The sequence below is a fragment of the Solenopsis invicta genome, chromosome 8, assembly GCF_016802725.1.
Source record: "Solenopsis invicta isolate M01_SB chromosome 8, UNIL_Sinv_3.0, whole genome shotgun sequence".
Classification (NCBI taxonomy): domain Eukaryota; kingdom Metazoa; phylum Arthropoda; class Insecta; order Hymenoptera; family Formicidae; genus Solenopsis; species Solenopsis invicta.
In genome coordinates, this window is record NC_052671.1 from 11,137,352 (window position 1) to 11,154,644 (window position 17,293).

General features: G+C 38.4%; 1 protein-coding gene across 3 annotated transcripts in view; it reads left to right on the top strand.

Moving 5' to 3' along the window:
• Positions 1-6,982: 6,982 nt before the first annotated feature.
• The window catches only part of LOC105198585 (amyloid-beta-like protein), a 62,730-nt gene continuing 52,419 nt past the window's right edge, over positions 6,983-17,293 (top strand). Inside the window, exon 1 of one of the 3 annotated variants that reach the window (XM_026135984.2) lies at positions 6,983-7,372. In XM_026135984.2, coding sequence (XP_025991769.2) covers positions 7,313-7,372 — 60 coding nt within the window. In that variant the 5' untranslated portion in view covers positions 6,983-7,312. The remainder of the gene's footprint in view (positions 7,373-17,293) is intronic. The other 2 variants (XM_026135983.2, XM_026135982.2) reach the window with 2 other exon arrangements.

Sequence of the window (17,293 nt, forward strand, 5' to 3'; positions counted from 1 at the left end):
GAGAGAAAGGGCCCTTGTAATCGGGTTGTCGAAACGGGCTCCGTGCGCCTCGTCGAAACTCAGGGTGAAGAGACCCCCATGGTGCTGGTGCTGGTTTCCTACTGCATAGCTGAGGGTTGAAATCGATACCGTTTCCAGGGTAACCAGTACGGCTACGGTGCCCGACACACGGGCGAAGGCACACGGGCCAAGGCTACCTACTCATGCATTTTCATGTGCCCGCCGAAAAAGACCAAAGACAAGAGCGTTGTTGGCTCGCTTGATGTCGGTCCGCTCGCGCGAGCGAGCGGGGCGAGTTGCGCGATCGAGTGACGTAGAATCCTCTGATCCTAGCGAAAATTTCAAAAGAATTCAATTTTCCAGAAGCACGCTCTTCTTGCTCACTTGAACTTTCCATAAAAAATATAATTGGATATATATTCATCTACGCTAATTTAATTTGCAATATTATAAATTATAATCACGTTTTTTTTTCCTTCACTGACTTGTCTTATCCTCTTTTTTTTTCACATTGCAGGATTACAGACTACTGACGATGATTATGAAGTGAGACCAAACTAAATTTGTTTTCTTTTTGGCTAGATGGTTTTTTTTTCTTTTTTCGTTTGGAATCACTGAACTCGTTTCACGATTTTTTGAGCCAAATATTGGAATCCCTATAACTTGGGTGTTCCGATTTATTTTTTGATTATGTAGGGGTGAAAAAAATATCATAGAGATCTGTCACGTTTTCATTGCCAGGGTTAAAAGCGAGAAACTATATTCGTGTGTGTTTGAAGTATTTGAATTCACCTTTACCTGACATTCATGTCTAATTTTGTTTTTGTTCTTTCTTATAATATATATTTTGTTCCTGCTTGCATTCGTAATTTTCTGCTCACGGTTAAAATATACGGTCCGTGTCTTAATTAATATCAAGTTACGTAGTATCTAGAAGATATTAATTTACCCATTACGTTACTCATTATGTTACTTTTGAGTAGTTTGCACGAGATGAAGAAACAAAAGAACATACAGCCGCAAAAGCTCATCTCGTAAAAGATTAAAGGAGATTTTATTCTAAATTAAACGATATATATAATACAGCAGAGAAAAAAGGTCATCATATCATCATAATGATTTGTCAAAATAGTTGCAATTGATTAAAAACACTTTTCGATTAATCGTAATTCATTTTAATGTTATTTTGATGTTGATTATGACCAGTTCCGTTTAGGAAAGAATTTGCTGAAGTATCTTGAAATTTAGCTAGATAAACTTATACAGGGTGTCTCAGAATTAGCAGAGGTTTTTTTATGAGCAAATTCTTCGGTACATCTTAAGTCGAAAATACGAAAATGTTGAGCTATAATGCTTTTTAAATTGTAAATTATTAAAATTATTCAATTGCGCCATAAATTATTCAAAATTATCCAAATAGTGCCTAGAATTCGCACCCTCAAGCATAGCACGTAGCAGAGTAGTGAGGATGCCTTTGTACATTGGCTGACTTTCTACATATAAACTTGAATTTTTCATATAATGATAATGAGTCACTTTTGAATATTGTCTTCTTTATTAGTAATTATTTAATTTAAATTATTCATAAGATTAATGTCAACCTAAATGTTACAAAATGCCATACATAAATCGAACTGTCAAAACTATCAAATGAAGTACGTTGATATCCTTCATTTGATATTTACTACGGTGCTAAGTGCCATTCCTGAACGCGCGAATTCTAGACGCTACAATTGGATAACTTTAATAATTTATAATTTGAGAAGTATTGTAGCCTTGATATTTTTGTATTAGGAATTATTTATACTTGAAATATTCTGTAGAAATCGTTTCTAAAAAAATCTTTTATAATTTTAGGATACCCTGTGCATGAGAATAATTTTCAAACGTCAAAATAATAAATAATTATTGTAAGACGTTCAAGATAATGGTTAGAATTTTAAAACTTTGTGCAGCATTCTACACAATTATTTTGATGGTCCAACAAAAATTCTTTTCAAATTTCTAACTAAATTTTTACTTCAGTAAAGTTGCACTTTTCGTATAGCTTATCTATATTTCTTCTTCATCACTTGTTGACTTGTTTTACACCTTTTCTCTTTATCTTCAATCCGGTTGATGATATCTGGTTAATCTAGTTACATAAGGATTTTAATTAGTTAGAATAAACAAGATAGTGAGCAATCAAAGAAACAAGCAACAATGTTTTTTTTACGTCGTTTCGTGATGGGGGGGCCCCCGTTATCTGGGGCGGATCCGGACGGCATCTGTCCCATTTGTTCGCGTTGGAAGATACCGCGGATTGTCCGCCGCATTTTATCGCAAGGACGGCCCTCACGGTGTTATCACTGAAAAATGGCCGCGCTGCTGCGAACGGACCACCCGGTTTGGAACTTAATGCGTTACTTTACGCTGCGGCTGCGGCAGAGCGGTGGCGGCGGCGGTGGCACCCTTTCTGCTCTCATTTCGCTACCTTTCCCGCTTTCATCACGAAGTTCGGCGCCTTCCAGAAACCGCAATTTCGAAACACCGCGGCTTTTCAAGACTCACGGCTGTCTTCACGACTGGATAATTATCGTCGAGGGAGCGATATTGGAGCGCGTTCTCTCTTTTTCTTTTTCTTTCCATCATACTTTCCATTAGCGAAAGATAACATATGGGAAGAGAGAGAGGTAGGCAGGGAGGAAAAAAAATGGAAAATAAAAGCGTGCCACAATTCGCGAGCTCGTAATTGATTTTGAAACTCACGGGATTCCCCGCGCCCGCGTTAGCGTATTATTTCAGCGGCGCGTATCGCGACGCAACTCCGCGAATGCGATACATCGAATGGTAAAATTACTATTTCGACGCGCGGAGCCAATTACCGTAACCAACGATGTGTTGTAACGATTGCATGTAGTTACGCACGGGGGAATCGACTACAAACATCGTTTTTTTTCGGTTACGACCGCTGTAAACAACGTTATGTTTATTTAACCGCGTTTTGCAAAAAATTTAGGAGATAGGTCGTGGTTGAGTAATTGTTAGCCGCTTCTGGCAAACAAATGCGGTCATTTAATTAATGGCCGTTCGCGTAATCGCGGGGAATATAAAAAACCATATAAATGCATAATACAAAGGGGGATATGGAAAAAAGCCATAAAATTGTATTAAAAATTTAAACTTAAAATCCAAGTTCTGGATTATCATTCATAGTTTTTATGTCGCGGACGTGTACTTCAGTACGGGCTCATTTTTAGCTTATAAAAAGCAAGTTGTGAGAAAAAAACCCGGGCTTACATTTAAAAAATTATCCTTTGACGGAATGCACTTTTGGTTAACGCTCAAAGCCGGCCGGGGCGCGGCGTGGCCAAAATGTTAAATTATATTTTAATATAAATTAGCGGAAATAGAGAGCGCCGCCATTGTAATTTGCCATTTCCGAGAGCACACCGCTCCGCGATTTGTATTTTATCGCAGCGGAGAGGATCCTGGATAAAATTCAAATTGACGATACGTTGTCGCTGTTTCTGAATTATTCGCTATACGTAGGCTCCTCTATAATAGATGGATTTAATAACCGGGATGAGTTCAAAATTCCCGTCAGAATTTGTAATCCGACCACCGCTCTCTTTGCTATCTTCCCACCCCCGGAATTAAACATTTCGGCAACTAAGTTACAAAGTAGTATTTCACGAACATAGAATAGCCCGAGGAATAGCCAAATATTTTAATCAATTCTGACCTCCCGCAGCTTTAATTCGCTCAAGCTTCTGTAATCGCTTCAACTCGTTTCAACCGTTAACGTGCAGCATTTTTACGAAGAGAAATCTCGTACTCTCACGGCCCCGTGTACGGGGTGGAGAAAAAGTTTCGTCGAGGTAGCTACTTGATAGCAGACTCGAGAGCGATGTACAAAAAACCGTGAATTTAAGGAGATGTGACGGGAATCAAGGACTTTCCACTGGCATCGAGGAGAAACGAGGACTCCGTCGAGTCGAACAAAACATTTTCCTCTTCTAAAGGCCGTATCCGACGAATGTTCGCAGTCGCGCACATGTGATCCCGAGATCTCTCGGCGGAGGAATATTTGCACGGGTGCCTCGTCGCTCTTACTCCCCTCGAGTGGTGCTCCATAGAGCGGTAACATGATTTCTTTGTTACCTTATTGCCATAGCGGCAACCGGGAGTTCGTATCTACAGGTTGTTGATTTTGCCATGGATGCAGACATTTCAACTTTTGCTCCGCTGAAACCACCCTGTTTCCCATTCACAAGCTCCCGGTCTCCCCTTCGTCCTCGTCCATTCTCTTCCTCCTTCTTCTCCCACTCAGAGTTATCGTCTCCATTGCCGAATCGCCTCGATTTCCTTACATAGGTACGAAACGGAAGATCAATTTACTGCAGCGGACTCTCACTTCTTCATCGACTGCCATTGGCCATGCTCGTCGGTTTTCTCTCTCTTTCTCTTTTTTGGCATCTTTCGGCGTAAGAGAGAGAGAGAGAGAGAGTCCTTTTAATTGGCAAAAGAAGTCGCATCTCGCATTTTTACGACCAGGATAGGTCGTCTCAACGCTCACTCGTTTCTCGAATTACACAGAAATCGCGAGAGTTTTGTTCTCTTCGTCGGGGTGCAAATAAATTGCGTAGCATTAATCAAGGTAGACAAAGTTACGGTTATTTTTTCGTGAGACAATTAGTATTATACATTTCTTGTAATAAAGCCCCGCGATTAGGGAAGGAGTCTTTTCGTTTATTAACTCTCGTGATCACATCTCTTGAAAGTTTCGTAGCGGAAAGTAAAGCAAAACGAGGTAGATAAGGTTTGATGATGAATAAAAGCTATATAGGTTTTTATAATCAACGAATCATCTTTGCTTCTTAAACATTCTGTCGATATCAATTCTTCAATATAATTGCCATTAAATAAAATCTTCAAAGAATTATTTTATTTTATATAAAAGTCGTTTCTTCCCATCTTGCCCCACGGGTGAGATAAGACGGGATATCCCTGTAGACAAGATGCACTTTAAAAGTATACTATAATTTAATATTATAGTCACAAGTGAATAAATGAAATAAAATCAGAAAAAATTGCAAAAAAAGTATAAATTATGGTCTAACTCAATAATGCAGTTAACTACTTTTCTAGAAACTTTCAACGACCGAGAGGTCACATCTAACGCGTATGTTTCATTGTGATTCTCCTGCATTTGAATCGTGTTATGCAATGGATACCTCGTTTTACCTCGCCATCCTGTCTTCTTTTAATGGTTCGGAATCGAAACACTTTTAGTGCATTTAACCGACCACTGGCCTATTCATAATTTTTGTCTTTTGAAGTAAAAAAAATTACTAAACATATTTCAAACATCGTAGAAAATAGAATTACAATTTTATAAAAATTTTAAGTGTAGCATATTAAAAAAAATTGCAAAGGTAAACATTAAAAAAAAATGAGTTTTACTAAAAAAAATCATGATTCTTTTAGTTTTTAATCTTTTTTTTTTTTGATAAAAAAATTGACCTTAAAGATATAGAGCCTGAAATATTTTTGGGATCAAATAAACCACGTGTGACCACGAAGGGTTAAAATTCAGAAGCAAATTAAATAGCGCGTGCAATTTGTTTATACCGAGATGCATATGAATACCGCGTTATTAAAATGTTACGAGGTGCAATAGCAACTTCGTTGGATATTCTGTCAAACAAATGCTTTTATTAATCCCTGTAAAGTTTGGAAAGTGGCGTGACGCAGGCAACAACGTTATTCCGGGAACCGCTTCAATTACGCAGAAAACAAAGTTGGTAATAATTCTATTCGGAAATATTTCGCCAGACCTACGAAAATTCAGAGATTTCCGTAATTCTGACAATAGCGTTTACGGTCTCTTTACGCCTCTGTAATTTAGGACCACAAGCAAACTCGTTAAACACACATGTACAGTGCGCTACTTAAACATCGAATAATGCAAACGGGACAACGGTAATGTGTGCCAGGATTCAAATAAATCAAAGATATTGACGCATAAACTGGGGAGTTGTATATTAAAATTTACGTTTAATCTCGCACGAATGGACTCAATGCCAATTTCCAATATCAATTTTCAATGTTTTCACAATATTACAGTAAAAAAATACGAAACCATATATATAAAAGTATAATCTGGAAAAATAATTCTATTGGAATAAAGGAAAAAGATGTGAGATTGAGAATAAAATTGTATAATTAATACTTATATAAAATTTCCTATCTCTCGTATATATTCTCGCGCGGAATCGAATCCTTCAATTAAGGACGCCGACGTTTATTAGTTTTATTGAAAAACGATAACAACGAAAGCAAACTAATGCAATTAAGCATCGTCCGATTGATCAAAATATACAAAATTACATTATATTATATTACCAATATCTTTATCACGCAAGAGGATTTGAAATAATTAAAATAGCATCTACCATGCATTTGCGGTCCTTTTGTCATAATCTATATTAAAAAAATAACAAAAAAAAATAAAAAAAAAACAAATTGCAGTCTCATCTCGGAATACGAAGAGACGTATTTTCTCGCCTAGACTCGCGCGAATCGAACGAGCTATCGATTCGCCATATCCGCCAAAGAAGAAAAGAGGGGAATCGAAATTGGGTAGTGTATTTGTTACGAAGCGCGTTTATTCAGCCGCAACGCCGGGCATGCCGTGTCCCCGGTTAGGCACCGACCGAGTTAATTGAAATCCTCGCGGCGGTCCGCGCGTTAATTGTCTAATCGAATCGCGAAAGTCGCTCATCGGCGCGGCGCGGCGCGGCACGCCGGCCAGCGCCGCGTTTGAACCGGCGGCGTTCCCGCCACATTATCGACTGACGCTGGCGCGCATGCGCGCGCGCCGACGAACGGGCGGCCGCGCGGCGATTGGCTGCGCGGACCTCGGCGGACGGCGCGGCGCGGCGCACCGGCCGCCGACGCGCGCCGCCATCTTGCTCTCACGGCGAGGCGAGAGGGAGAGCAGCGAGCGAGCGACCCACCCAGCGGCAGCGGCGGCAGTAGTACGCTGCGCTCTCGGTGGTATCACGACGGGTGTTATCGCGCGCGCCGTACATATCGAAGTAATCGCATATACGCAAGTTATACGACGACGAGTCGGCCGTCCCGTTTTCGCGCACGGGCACACGAGTTACGACGCACGTCGCGCTCACCGCGTCCGCGGGAAGCGAGAGACGGAAGGGACGGCGAGAGCAGGGATCCTGGCCGCGGAGGATTCGTGAGGTATCCTCGGAGCGGGCTTTACTCTCTCGACGTGAATCGTGGGATCGTAGGTGGGAAGAGGAAGAAGAGGATGAAGGGGATGCTGGCGCTGGCCGCACTGCTCGGCGTCCTGTCGGTCTGCCGGGTGCAGGTAAGAACTCCGCACCGTCTCTCTCTCTCACTCTCATACATTCTCTTTCTTGTTCTCGTGGCTCTTTTTTCCACCGGCGCGCGAGCGGTGAGTAAGGTGCGAACGACGTATATTCGGTGACAACGAGCGAGGGGAGCTCGCTTGCTCGCTCGCTCACGCGACGCTTTCACCCTTGAGCCAGGGAAATGTCAGGCGCAGCAAGGCGCCTCTGACCGCGGATCGATGTAGTGTGCCGCGAACTCCGGCTTTTTCCTTCGCTCCGAAATCAACGTGACGATGTACTCCGCCGCGATACTCCGGCCCGCTGCCATGGCGGCTGTCAAACGGCGCGATCAATGACCGCTTTTTAATCCCGGGCCCCCTTTTCGCGAAACTGCGTAACAGGCCGGCCTAAACTCTCCTCTCACTCCGCGATCTTCTAAATGCACCGCAGGACAGGGCTTGACATAGGAAAATTATTCACAGTACTTATTTAAGTATTTGGCATATTGTTAATTGGCTTGATATATATATATATTTTTTTTTTATTTTCTATTATGCGAAGCAGTATCGTAAAAGACTCCGTCTTTTTTTTAAGAGTGCTAGAATTAAAAAAATCTCGCTACGTTTAATGACTTCAGAAATAATCGAATGTTTCTCAACGAGAGAGCATGACTGTAATATTAAGTCACGAGAAAAAAGGGCTAGGCAACGTGATCGCCGGGACGCATTTTATCATCAAATCATTATTTGTATACTGAAAGAAAAAAATGGCCGCAATTAATTTAATTATAATTCTTACTCATTTTTTATTGACTATATAAATTTTTTCATAGTCGATAGGATTATAAATTCGATTACATCGAGAAAAAAATTGCTGAAAAACTAAAATATTTAGTCTGATCCGTTCAATTAAAATTTGAATTGGTTCAATTCTTGAAAAATAGTTGCGGTTATCATAATTTAACAATAATTTTTATTCATTTTTGACTAACTATAAAACATTTTTTCATAATTGATAGAACTGTGATCACACGCAGAAAAAAAATTTATCGAAAGATTAAAATATTTAGTCCGATACGTTCAATTAAAAATTGAATCGGTCCAATTAATTCTCGATTAAAAAATTTGAATGGTTGACATGAATGAATTATACCTACCTAAACAATTGTTGAATGAACCCAATGTTTATTAATTGATCGCATCAGGCTAAACGCTCAAAAAATTGATCTTGCAAATACAGCCACAATTTTTTGGCTGCAGAAACTTAATTTGAATAGATAAGTGATTAGCAAATATTGTGATACTGCACATATTTGATACTCAATCAATCTAAATAATAGAAACAGAATTTATATCTGAACCGTTTGTGAAATTTTGAAAGACTATTTTTCTGTGGTACCTGTTCGTGTTAAAGTCAATCATACCTGTTATAAAATTTGATTTAATTGGTAATGAGATCTAAATTTTGTAAATGGTATTGCTAAAATGTTGCTGCTATAAATTCTATATGTGACAAACAGTATTTTAGCAGCGATAAATTTTTATTGCGACACCTAGGAATCTACCTACATCAGCAAAACATTTTTTTCGAGTGAATATTTTATAAGTTTTTCAGCGAATTTTTTTCGGTTTATTATTACTTAACATTATTGCAGAAATAACTAAAAATGGAGCTTCTAGCTATAGTCATTTTACCATGCAGTTACAATCGTAAATATGAAACACTTTTCCCCCAGTGTAGCGAGCTCAGGAGAAAGCGCGATGTAAAATAGAAGACAAAATGCGTTCGCATTTTGTACGAGCCGCTTATTTTCCGCGTGTCCATCGTTCAGCATCACAAGTCCCATAGGTTCTTGAAACGCGACGCTCGCGACGTTCATCGTCCATGGAAATTTTAACACGCCCGCGAGGAGTGTGTGTATATGTGTGTATGTGTGTGTGTGCGTATGTGTACGAGCATCCAGCGTGGGTGGCGAGAGACGTAGGCTGTGTAAAGAAGACTCGTAGTCCTCGATACTGATCGATTTGACTCTCTCTCCGTGTTGCACGTATCTTTTTTATCATTATTTCAGAACGACCTATTCGAGGTTGGAGGACGGGCTTTTATCGCGTATATAAAAAGTTTCAATTATACGTTTTTCGTAGCAGAGCACTGCGCTATGCGAAAATCGCGTGCGAGAGAGAGAGAGAGAGAGATGCTGTAAATATCATTAAAAAAGCGCGGATTGTTTTCTCTCTGTTGTATACCTGACTCGTTACATAAAAGCAACTGGCAGTAGAGAGTTAATTGGCACTTCTTTTTGTAAATGCAGTTAAAAGCTGCGAAAAGAGGATATTCGTAATCTGAATTAGCCTCGATATTTTTTTCCCGGTGGCGGCTGCGATGTCAAGGATATTTTCCTTTTTCCATCCCGAAATCGAGAGAGAGAGAGAGAGAGAGAGAGAGAGAGAGAGAGAGAGAGACTCGATAAAGCTGCACCGCCGCGCCGCGTCGCACATCGCTGCGAGATTTATTCCGTTTCTTTTCGGTCCGCGACACCCCCTGTTGCGGCCGTAACAACGCATCTCTATTAATAACGCCCATTACCCCCGGTAATAATTAACAGTGCTTCATGTAACATTAATGCAGTTTTGAAAGCGGCCACTTCTGTGTAACGCGCGATAAAACATCCTATAAATTGGCAATATTACAAACAATTTGCGTATCGCGACTGTATCGCTGTCCCGCCAATCGATCCCCTTATAATTCGAAAATGATCTGCATCCACGGTCGTAGCGGTCGTCGACCATTATGTTGGCGGCTGGCACGCGCGCGCGCGCGCGCGAGGAGAGGCGTTAATTGCGCGCCCAGCGTAATGAAACCGCGATTCTAAATGCGGGAGAAGCGTTTTTAACTGCACGCGCAACATTTGTCGTGGCACGTCTAATGCCGGTATCGTCTGTGTGACCGTCTCGTGTGATTAAGGTAGTTAAACCTCAATTATCCGAGTCAACGACAGACTCAAACATATTTCTAAACTTAAACGAAATCGTTACGTAAAAAAAAAGAGCATTTTGCGCACTTACAATATTAAATCGTCCTCGTATCGATTCTTGTTGATCTGATTCAGAATTTAGTTGCTAGCTATATCTAGATTAGATCTTTTAACTCGTCGCTGGTTACTATTTCAGTTTTTGTGCTGTCTGGTCACTGTTCATGAAAATGATAGTAGGAATGGCTCTGTGTTTTCAAAAATATATAAGCTGACTACCGTTTAGACACTAAATGTCCACAAAACCTCGATCTTTTCTGGAAGCATCAAATTGAGTTTATCTCGTTTAGAAAAAAATCTGTTTAGTGATTGAAAAACTGTAAATACTGAATAAATAACAGGATACAATAAAAGTATATTAAGTTATGAATTATAAATAGTTCAGATTAGATAGCTACTTAGAAGTGAGCGTTACATTACTATGGAGATAGATAGTAGCCATGTAGGAAACAATTTTTCCATTTCATGACTAGACAAACATGAGATTCAATTTCTACCAGGGATAATGAAATAAATTAATTCAAGACGAAAAATGGAAATCTACGTACCACGTAATGAAAGATAATCTTGCCGCTCCTTGAAAGTGCAACGCTGCCACACCTACTAGACTTCCTCGATACTCGAGAAAATTTATAAAATCAAGACTTTTATTCGCTCAAACTTTAATATCATACGATATTTACGGTCTTGTTACACATACTTTCTCACGAATTCAAATACTTGAGACTCGTTTTTCACTAACTTCTCGAAAGTGGTTTCGATGTTGTATAAAAATTCGCATCACGACGGAAATGGTTACACTACAATGGTAAATACGAAAAAATCTGCGAAATGTTTGAACGATTATGTGTCAGGAACGGGACGGTAATTCGAGCTCGCATTTTCCATGCATATATATTAACGTCTAAATTACTTGATACGAAGGCTTCGAGACATTTTTGAATCTATGTGTTTTGCGGCCTGTAGTACAAACGTAAAACGTAGAATGAATGATAGACGCGAGCACTTCTGATAAAAATTGTAGTAAAGAACATGTAGTTCGTTGAAGAGACGTAAACCTTTTTAAGGACTCTTTATTACTTCCGAAAACGTGACGCGAACATTTTTCATGCCATCGTCCATAAATAATCTGTACTCTATTGCTGGTCTACCGCGATGTTCGTGATTCTACTGTTCATATGTAAGAGTCTCGTGTCTATCATTCATTATACAAGGTCTTCTGCTACAGGTCTCCTCAATTGTGCGAGTCAACGACAGACTCAAACATATCTCGACATTTAAACGAAATATTTATCGCTGTAAAATCTAAAAATAAAAAAAGCCAAGCATTTTGTACACTTACGATATTAACTCAAACACAATGAAATAAATTAATTTAAATTTAAAAAAGGAAACTTACGTATTACGTAACGAAAGATAACTCCTTGAAAGTGCGACATTGCCATACTTACTAGATTTTCTCAATTTTCGAGAAAATTTATAAAATCAAGAATTTTATTCATTTAAATTTTAAATATTTGCGGTCTTGTTACATATTCCACACGAATTCAACTATTTGATACTCATTTTTTATTAACTTTTTATATGTGGTTTCGATGCTGTATGAAAATTCGTGTCGCATTAAACGGTAAAAAAAAAAAAATAAATACGGAAAAATCTGCAATATTTGAACGGTTTACATATATCAGAAACGGGACGATAATTCAAGCTCATATTTTAGAGGCATACGTATTAATATTCAAATTATTTTGGACAAAAGTTTCGGGACTTTTTTGAGTAATGTATTTTGGATTTTAACTTAATTGAACTTGTCAGAAAAATCTCGAATTTGCCGTGTGTAATTTTGTGCTTTGCGAAAGTCGCGCTGCAATGACATTTTCGAATTCGCCCAAATGGTTCGTTGCCACCACAAATTAACGGGGGCGTTTCGGGGAGATGGTACTTTATCACACTCCCATGGAAGTCCGGGGTTTGTCACGCGATGCAGAATTCAATAGTGGGCGTTTCAATAACGGTGATAATATAATAATAGTTATTAAATTAATAATATAGCGCTATATATTGGCGCGCGCGTGAATTTTTAACTGCGCATTGACGGGCCGCTGCCGTTCCAATTTAATTCAATGCGAGATTTCCGATAGCGGCATACAAATAATACTAAGGCCCGTGAAAATTTAGGCACGGCGTTGCACCGTAAATTAACGGAGGCGCTCGAAAACTGGAAATTAATTCGCGCTCACGGAAATTTGGGGTTTGGTCCTGCCATGTATATAACTCGCGCGTGGGCGTTCCGATGACGACATTAGCGATATTAACTCACGAAAATTTAGGATCGCGGTTTTGTCATTCGAGACGTATCTTTCGCACGCGATAAATAATCCGCTCGCGTACACGCAGTCGATACTATCGACTTCCTTTATTTAATCACGAATAAAATCCATTCTCTCGGTTTCAACGCTCCAGCTGTGCGTGATCGTTAATTTTTCCGATATTCCAGCGCTACGCGTCGCCATTTAAATCTGCTCCGGCCATTTAAAAGCGTCATTTAAATCCGTCACGAGGCAAAAGTGATCGTCATCGCATTAATATCTCGTTTATGCCTGGGGGGTGTCACGCCCGTTTCATGCGCGCGGCCATGCGTGCATGCAACTTGTTATACACATATTGATGCATATGCTCTATCGTCGTAAACAGGCCTTTGTTGGGAAAAAAAGGAACGCATTTAAAAGCATTCGATAGCGATGCGGTGGCTTCGAATCGCTTTTGGGAACATCCGCTCTTTGATACTCTTCATTTCCGCACCTCGTTGCGCAGATCTTCACAGATTATCTTTTAAAAATTATGGGAAATCGTCGCGCGTAGAGCTTTCTTGTATTAAATTATCAACATTCAATGCAAATACAAGACAAGTTCGTTATATAGAAAAGCAACAGAAAAGTGAATAAGCAAATGGCGAGCAAAAGAAGATAATTTATTTATATAAAATATTTTGCTTTTATTTAAATTGAACAAACATGTTTCGGTTCTGTACTTAGCCGAACTCTTTTTAGTGTTTAGAAACAAACAATTTACATTATTAGAACGTTTTACAGCAGACATGATAATAAAAATAGTTCAACATGTAAAGAAACGATCGATAAATATAATTAGAAAGAAAAAATTATTTAGTTGAGGCATTCTGCAATTTATGGATGCGAATTTCGTAACATACATGAAATTATACAATAATTTATGTATTAGAAAGAGAGCAAATAAGAAATTACGTCAAATTTCTTGCCTTACTAATTGCAAACTTTTCCGTCTTTAGAATTTCTGATTGTTAAAGTCTTACAGAAATGTAATTACTGGCAGTATTAAATTGGTCATTAATTATTACTTAAGTACTAACCAACAGTTTTAATACTCAAAATAAGTAAAGTCCTGCGCATAATAGAGGAATATTAGATATTAATCATAGGAATTAAAATTTCAGACTCAGTTTTTTCAATGAATATTAAACGTAACGCACAATGGATATGAATAAAATATGAAACATAAATGTGCCGTACAAGATACAACGTAACTTATTATTTATTTATAATGCTCGTTGAAAAAACTGATTCTAAAATTTTAATTCCTATTTCTAATTTCTAATATTCTTCTATTGTACGAGGGATCCAATAATTATTGGTTAATTTAATACTGTTAGTATTACATCTCTATAAGGGAAAAGCGTATTTTTCAATGATATTTACACCAACAAAAAACAGTTTAATCAAGTTGTTCACTTGATTAAATTTCTTCAGTTTAAATATTCATGTACTTAAGTTAAATGTATAAATACTTGAACTAAAGAAATTTAATCAAGTTGAAAAATTTTATCAATTTAACAACTTCTCTTTCTTAATGTATGCGCATACAAAAATCCTGTGAGTTAATTCCATGGTCAAGATGTAAAACGTTGACGTTATGATGAATACAGTCAAGCAATTGTCTAAGCTCTCTTATTCGGTTATAACATCCGCGCGGTTTATCGAGTACATTTGTTCTGTCATTGCCGAAGCTTATTATTCGTGCGGTACTGACGACTGTTAAATATAATGACTTATGTTATTAACTTTATTACTTCCGCAAAGCGGAACGAGCAACGTAATTTTTTATAGTATATTTTTTCTTGAATAAATCTTTTTTTGGGAAGTTTTAAAATTTTTCGTGTATATATAAGCGTGCTTTTTTGAAAGAGAACAAATATTACTCTTGATACGCGCGGCGCGATGAGAAATTCTGTGTATAACGTCAAGTTATTAGCGTGGATCACGGGCGGGAATTATGGCGCGGCTCGTTCTAGTATGCATGTGTATGTGTGTCGAATGACTTATGTCACATCATGGAGGAGGAGGTTTTTCAAGGAAGTGCATAACAGCGGATGAACCGTGTGTCGCGCGTTATTAGCATTTTAGCATCATCTTCCAGTAACTTCGGAGTAACCGTACGAAAAAAAAGTAAGAGTTTAATTTTATATCACGAAGGCGGCTTCATAAGAATGGAGATTACAAAGGTTAATGTTCATTTTTCTTATTCCATGCGTCACGCGATCTGTTATTATTAACTGATTATTCAAGCACCAATTATTGCTGAAAAAAATTGCTGAAAGTGACGTATTTTCATTCGCCATTGATAGCGCGTGTGGTATAATGCGCCACGTAACTGGTGAGCTGGAATTTACAATCTGGAATAACATTAAATGTTTTTCCGATTATAAAATTTTTATTATTGTGTGAGACGGAGATTTGCGAATTATTAACTTATGATACATCGTTTTTATCGTTATTACATCACGTAATTTTTTTTTTCTTTTGATTGGTTTATATCGTTAATGTGTAATTTACTCTTGTTACGTTTATAGTTTGTTTTACGCGATATAATTTACCTTTTTTCCAACTAAATCGAGTTCCTCCGTTTTTTCTACGCTCACAAATTAACGCGATGTCCAATTTGTGCTCGGTATTAATGACGTAGCACAACAGGGCGTCCAAAAGCGACGCAGCGTTTAATTTATATAATTCCATGCCGGGATTCAATTTAATATTGCACTTGGATTCATTCATTCTAAATATATTCTCTCAACGTTTAGCGTCTAATTACATGTGTAACTCTACCCTACAAAGCAGCGCTGTGTGCCAAAAGAGAAACGTCAGAAGCGTCGTCTCTTTGACTTGAATTAGAGAGACGGTAAAACCTCAGATTACTCTCAGGGTGATTATTTGCATGAGAACGAGTGCGAAATACCACACAGAGCTATTCTTTGAACGTGAAATGTAAAAATGGCAAAGGGAATACTGAAAAAAAAATATATACATTGAGCAAACAATACAAAATAATTTCGAAAAAAGCACAACGAGCTACAATATAAAATGCGGTATTCCATTAAAATCTTGACTCAGTGTATAAAATATAAGAGATTTTAAAAATATGTAGCCGATATAAGTATGCGAGTAGAATATTTAAATTCTTATCATCCGAGCTATTTTGCGACGAGACAGGCAACCTTATGAGACGCGTTCTTTTTATTTGATTATTTGAAGAATGATTTTTGTCAGTTATGCTCCAAATACCAATCGGAAATTGCTGGTCGATATTAATTTAACATCAGTTGTATATCTAATGCACTGGGCAATTAAAGTAAGTAATTTATCACAAAATTGCCTCTCGATTCACGGCACGCGTATTTGAGGTACGAACAGTTCGTTCCACGGAAAAATCAGTCTCTCGAAAAGGAAAACAGCCGGATAATAGGGTGCAGCAGTTTGTATTTCAGCTTCTCCACACTTTACAGCGTGAGTAAACGAAAGCAAAGTCGTCCGCTTTTATTAAAGTCAAGTCAACAAAGCGATCTCACCCAGGAGGGTAATTAAACGCGAATCCGCGTTTGTAGTTATACTGCTGCATTATATAAAATTACGCATGTATGGACATTACGGTTTCCTGCAAGACTCGCTAGTAATGATCGTCACGCGTCGTTCGCCGTGATTAATTTTGAAGCGAGCGATTTTGAGAGAGATTGAGGTTGTCGTGCTGTCGCCTGGGGACCACGCGAGCTGCAATAAAATATTACTGTTGATATTTTTAAAAGATTAAAAAATTAAAAATAGATTGGACTCTTGTTGGAACACGCGATGTCAAAAAATCTTTGACCACTGCTAAATGCCAGAAACGGCAAGTTTCGAGAGAAAGAGATAGAGAAGCTGATTTTCTTATATATAAATTATATTTTATCAACTCGGTAAGTGACAAGAAGGTCATTTGCATTTCATTTTACACCGCATAAACGTTCTCACAAACGTTAGATTTTTAGTGCCGCGAGTTTCACGTGTGTACAGAGCTTTTTCAAGGAAAAAATTATTCCAGCAAATATGTCAACCACTGTCTTTTTTTTCTTTCAAGTGGAATTAACATATAAATGATTACTAGCGCGCGGAATTAAGGGAAAACTCGCAGCGAGGATAGAAATCGCCGAAAATATTCGCAAGCATGTGCTTTTCAAAGCGACCTCGCAACCGCTTTTGACAGCTTTTCGCTTGCACGCTGTACGGAAGATAGGAAAAAAAAAACGAAAAACAATGCGCGGACCGAACGGCGGGAAAAAAAAATTCACGTAAATCGCAAATATGACTAAACGCGTGCTCTCTATCGACAGGCGGAAACGAGATGTGAGATGTAAACGTAGGGATGATGAATATTGTATACACGAAAAATATGCGTTTAATCCGTCTACAATGCTACGTCGCGTGATAGATAAAGTACGTACGCATGTAGCACTCGTGGCGTCGATCATATATAACTATATATAGGTCGGGTCTTCTCGCTTCGAGTTATTTCCGAGTTTCAGGAGGGAACTGTCTGGTACATTTTCATTTCTAATTTCCAT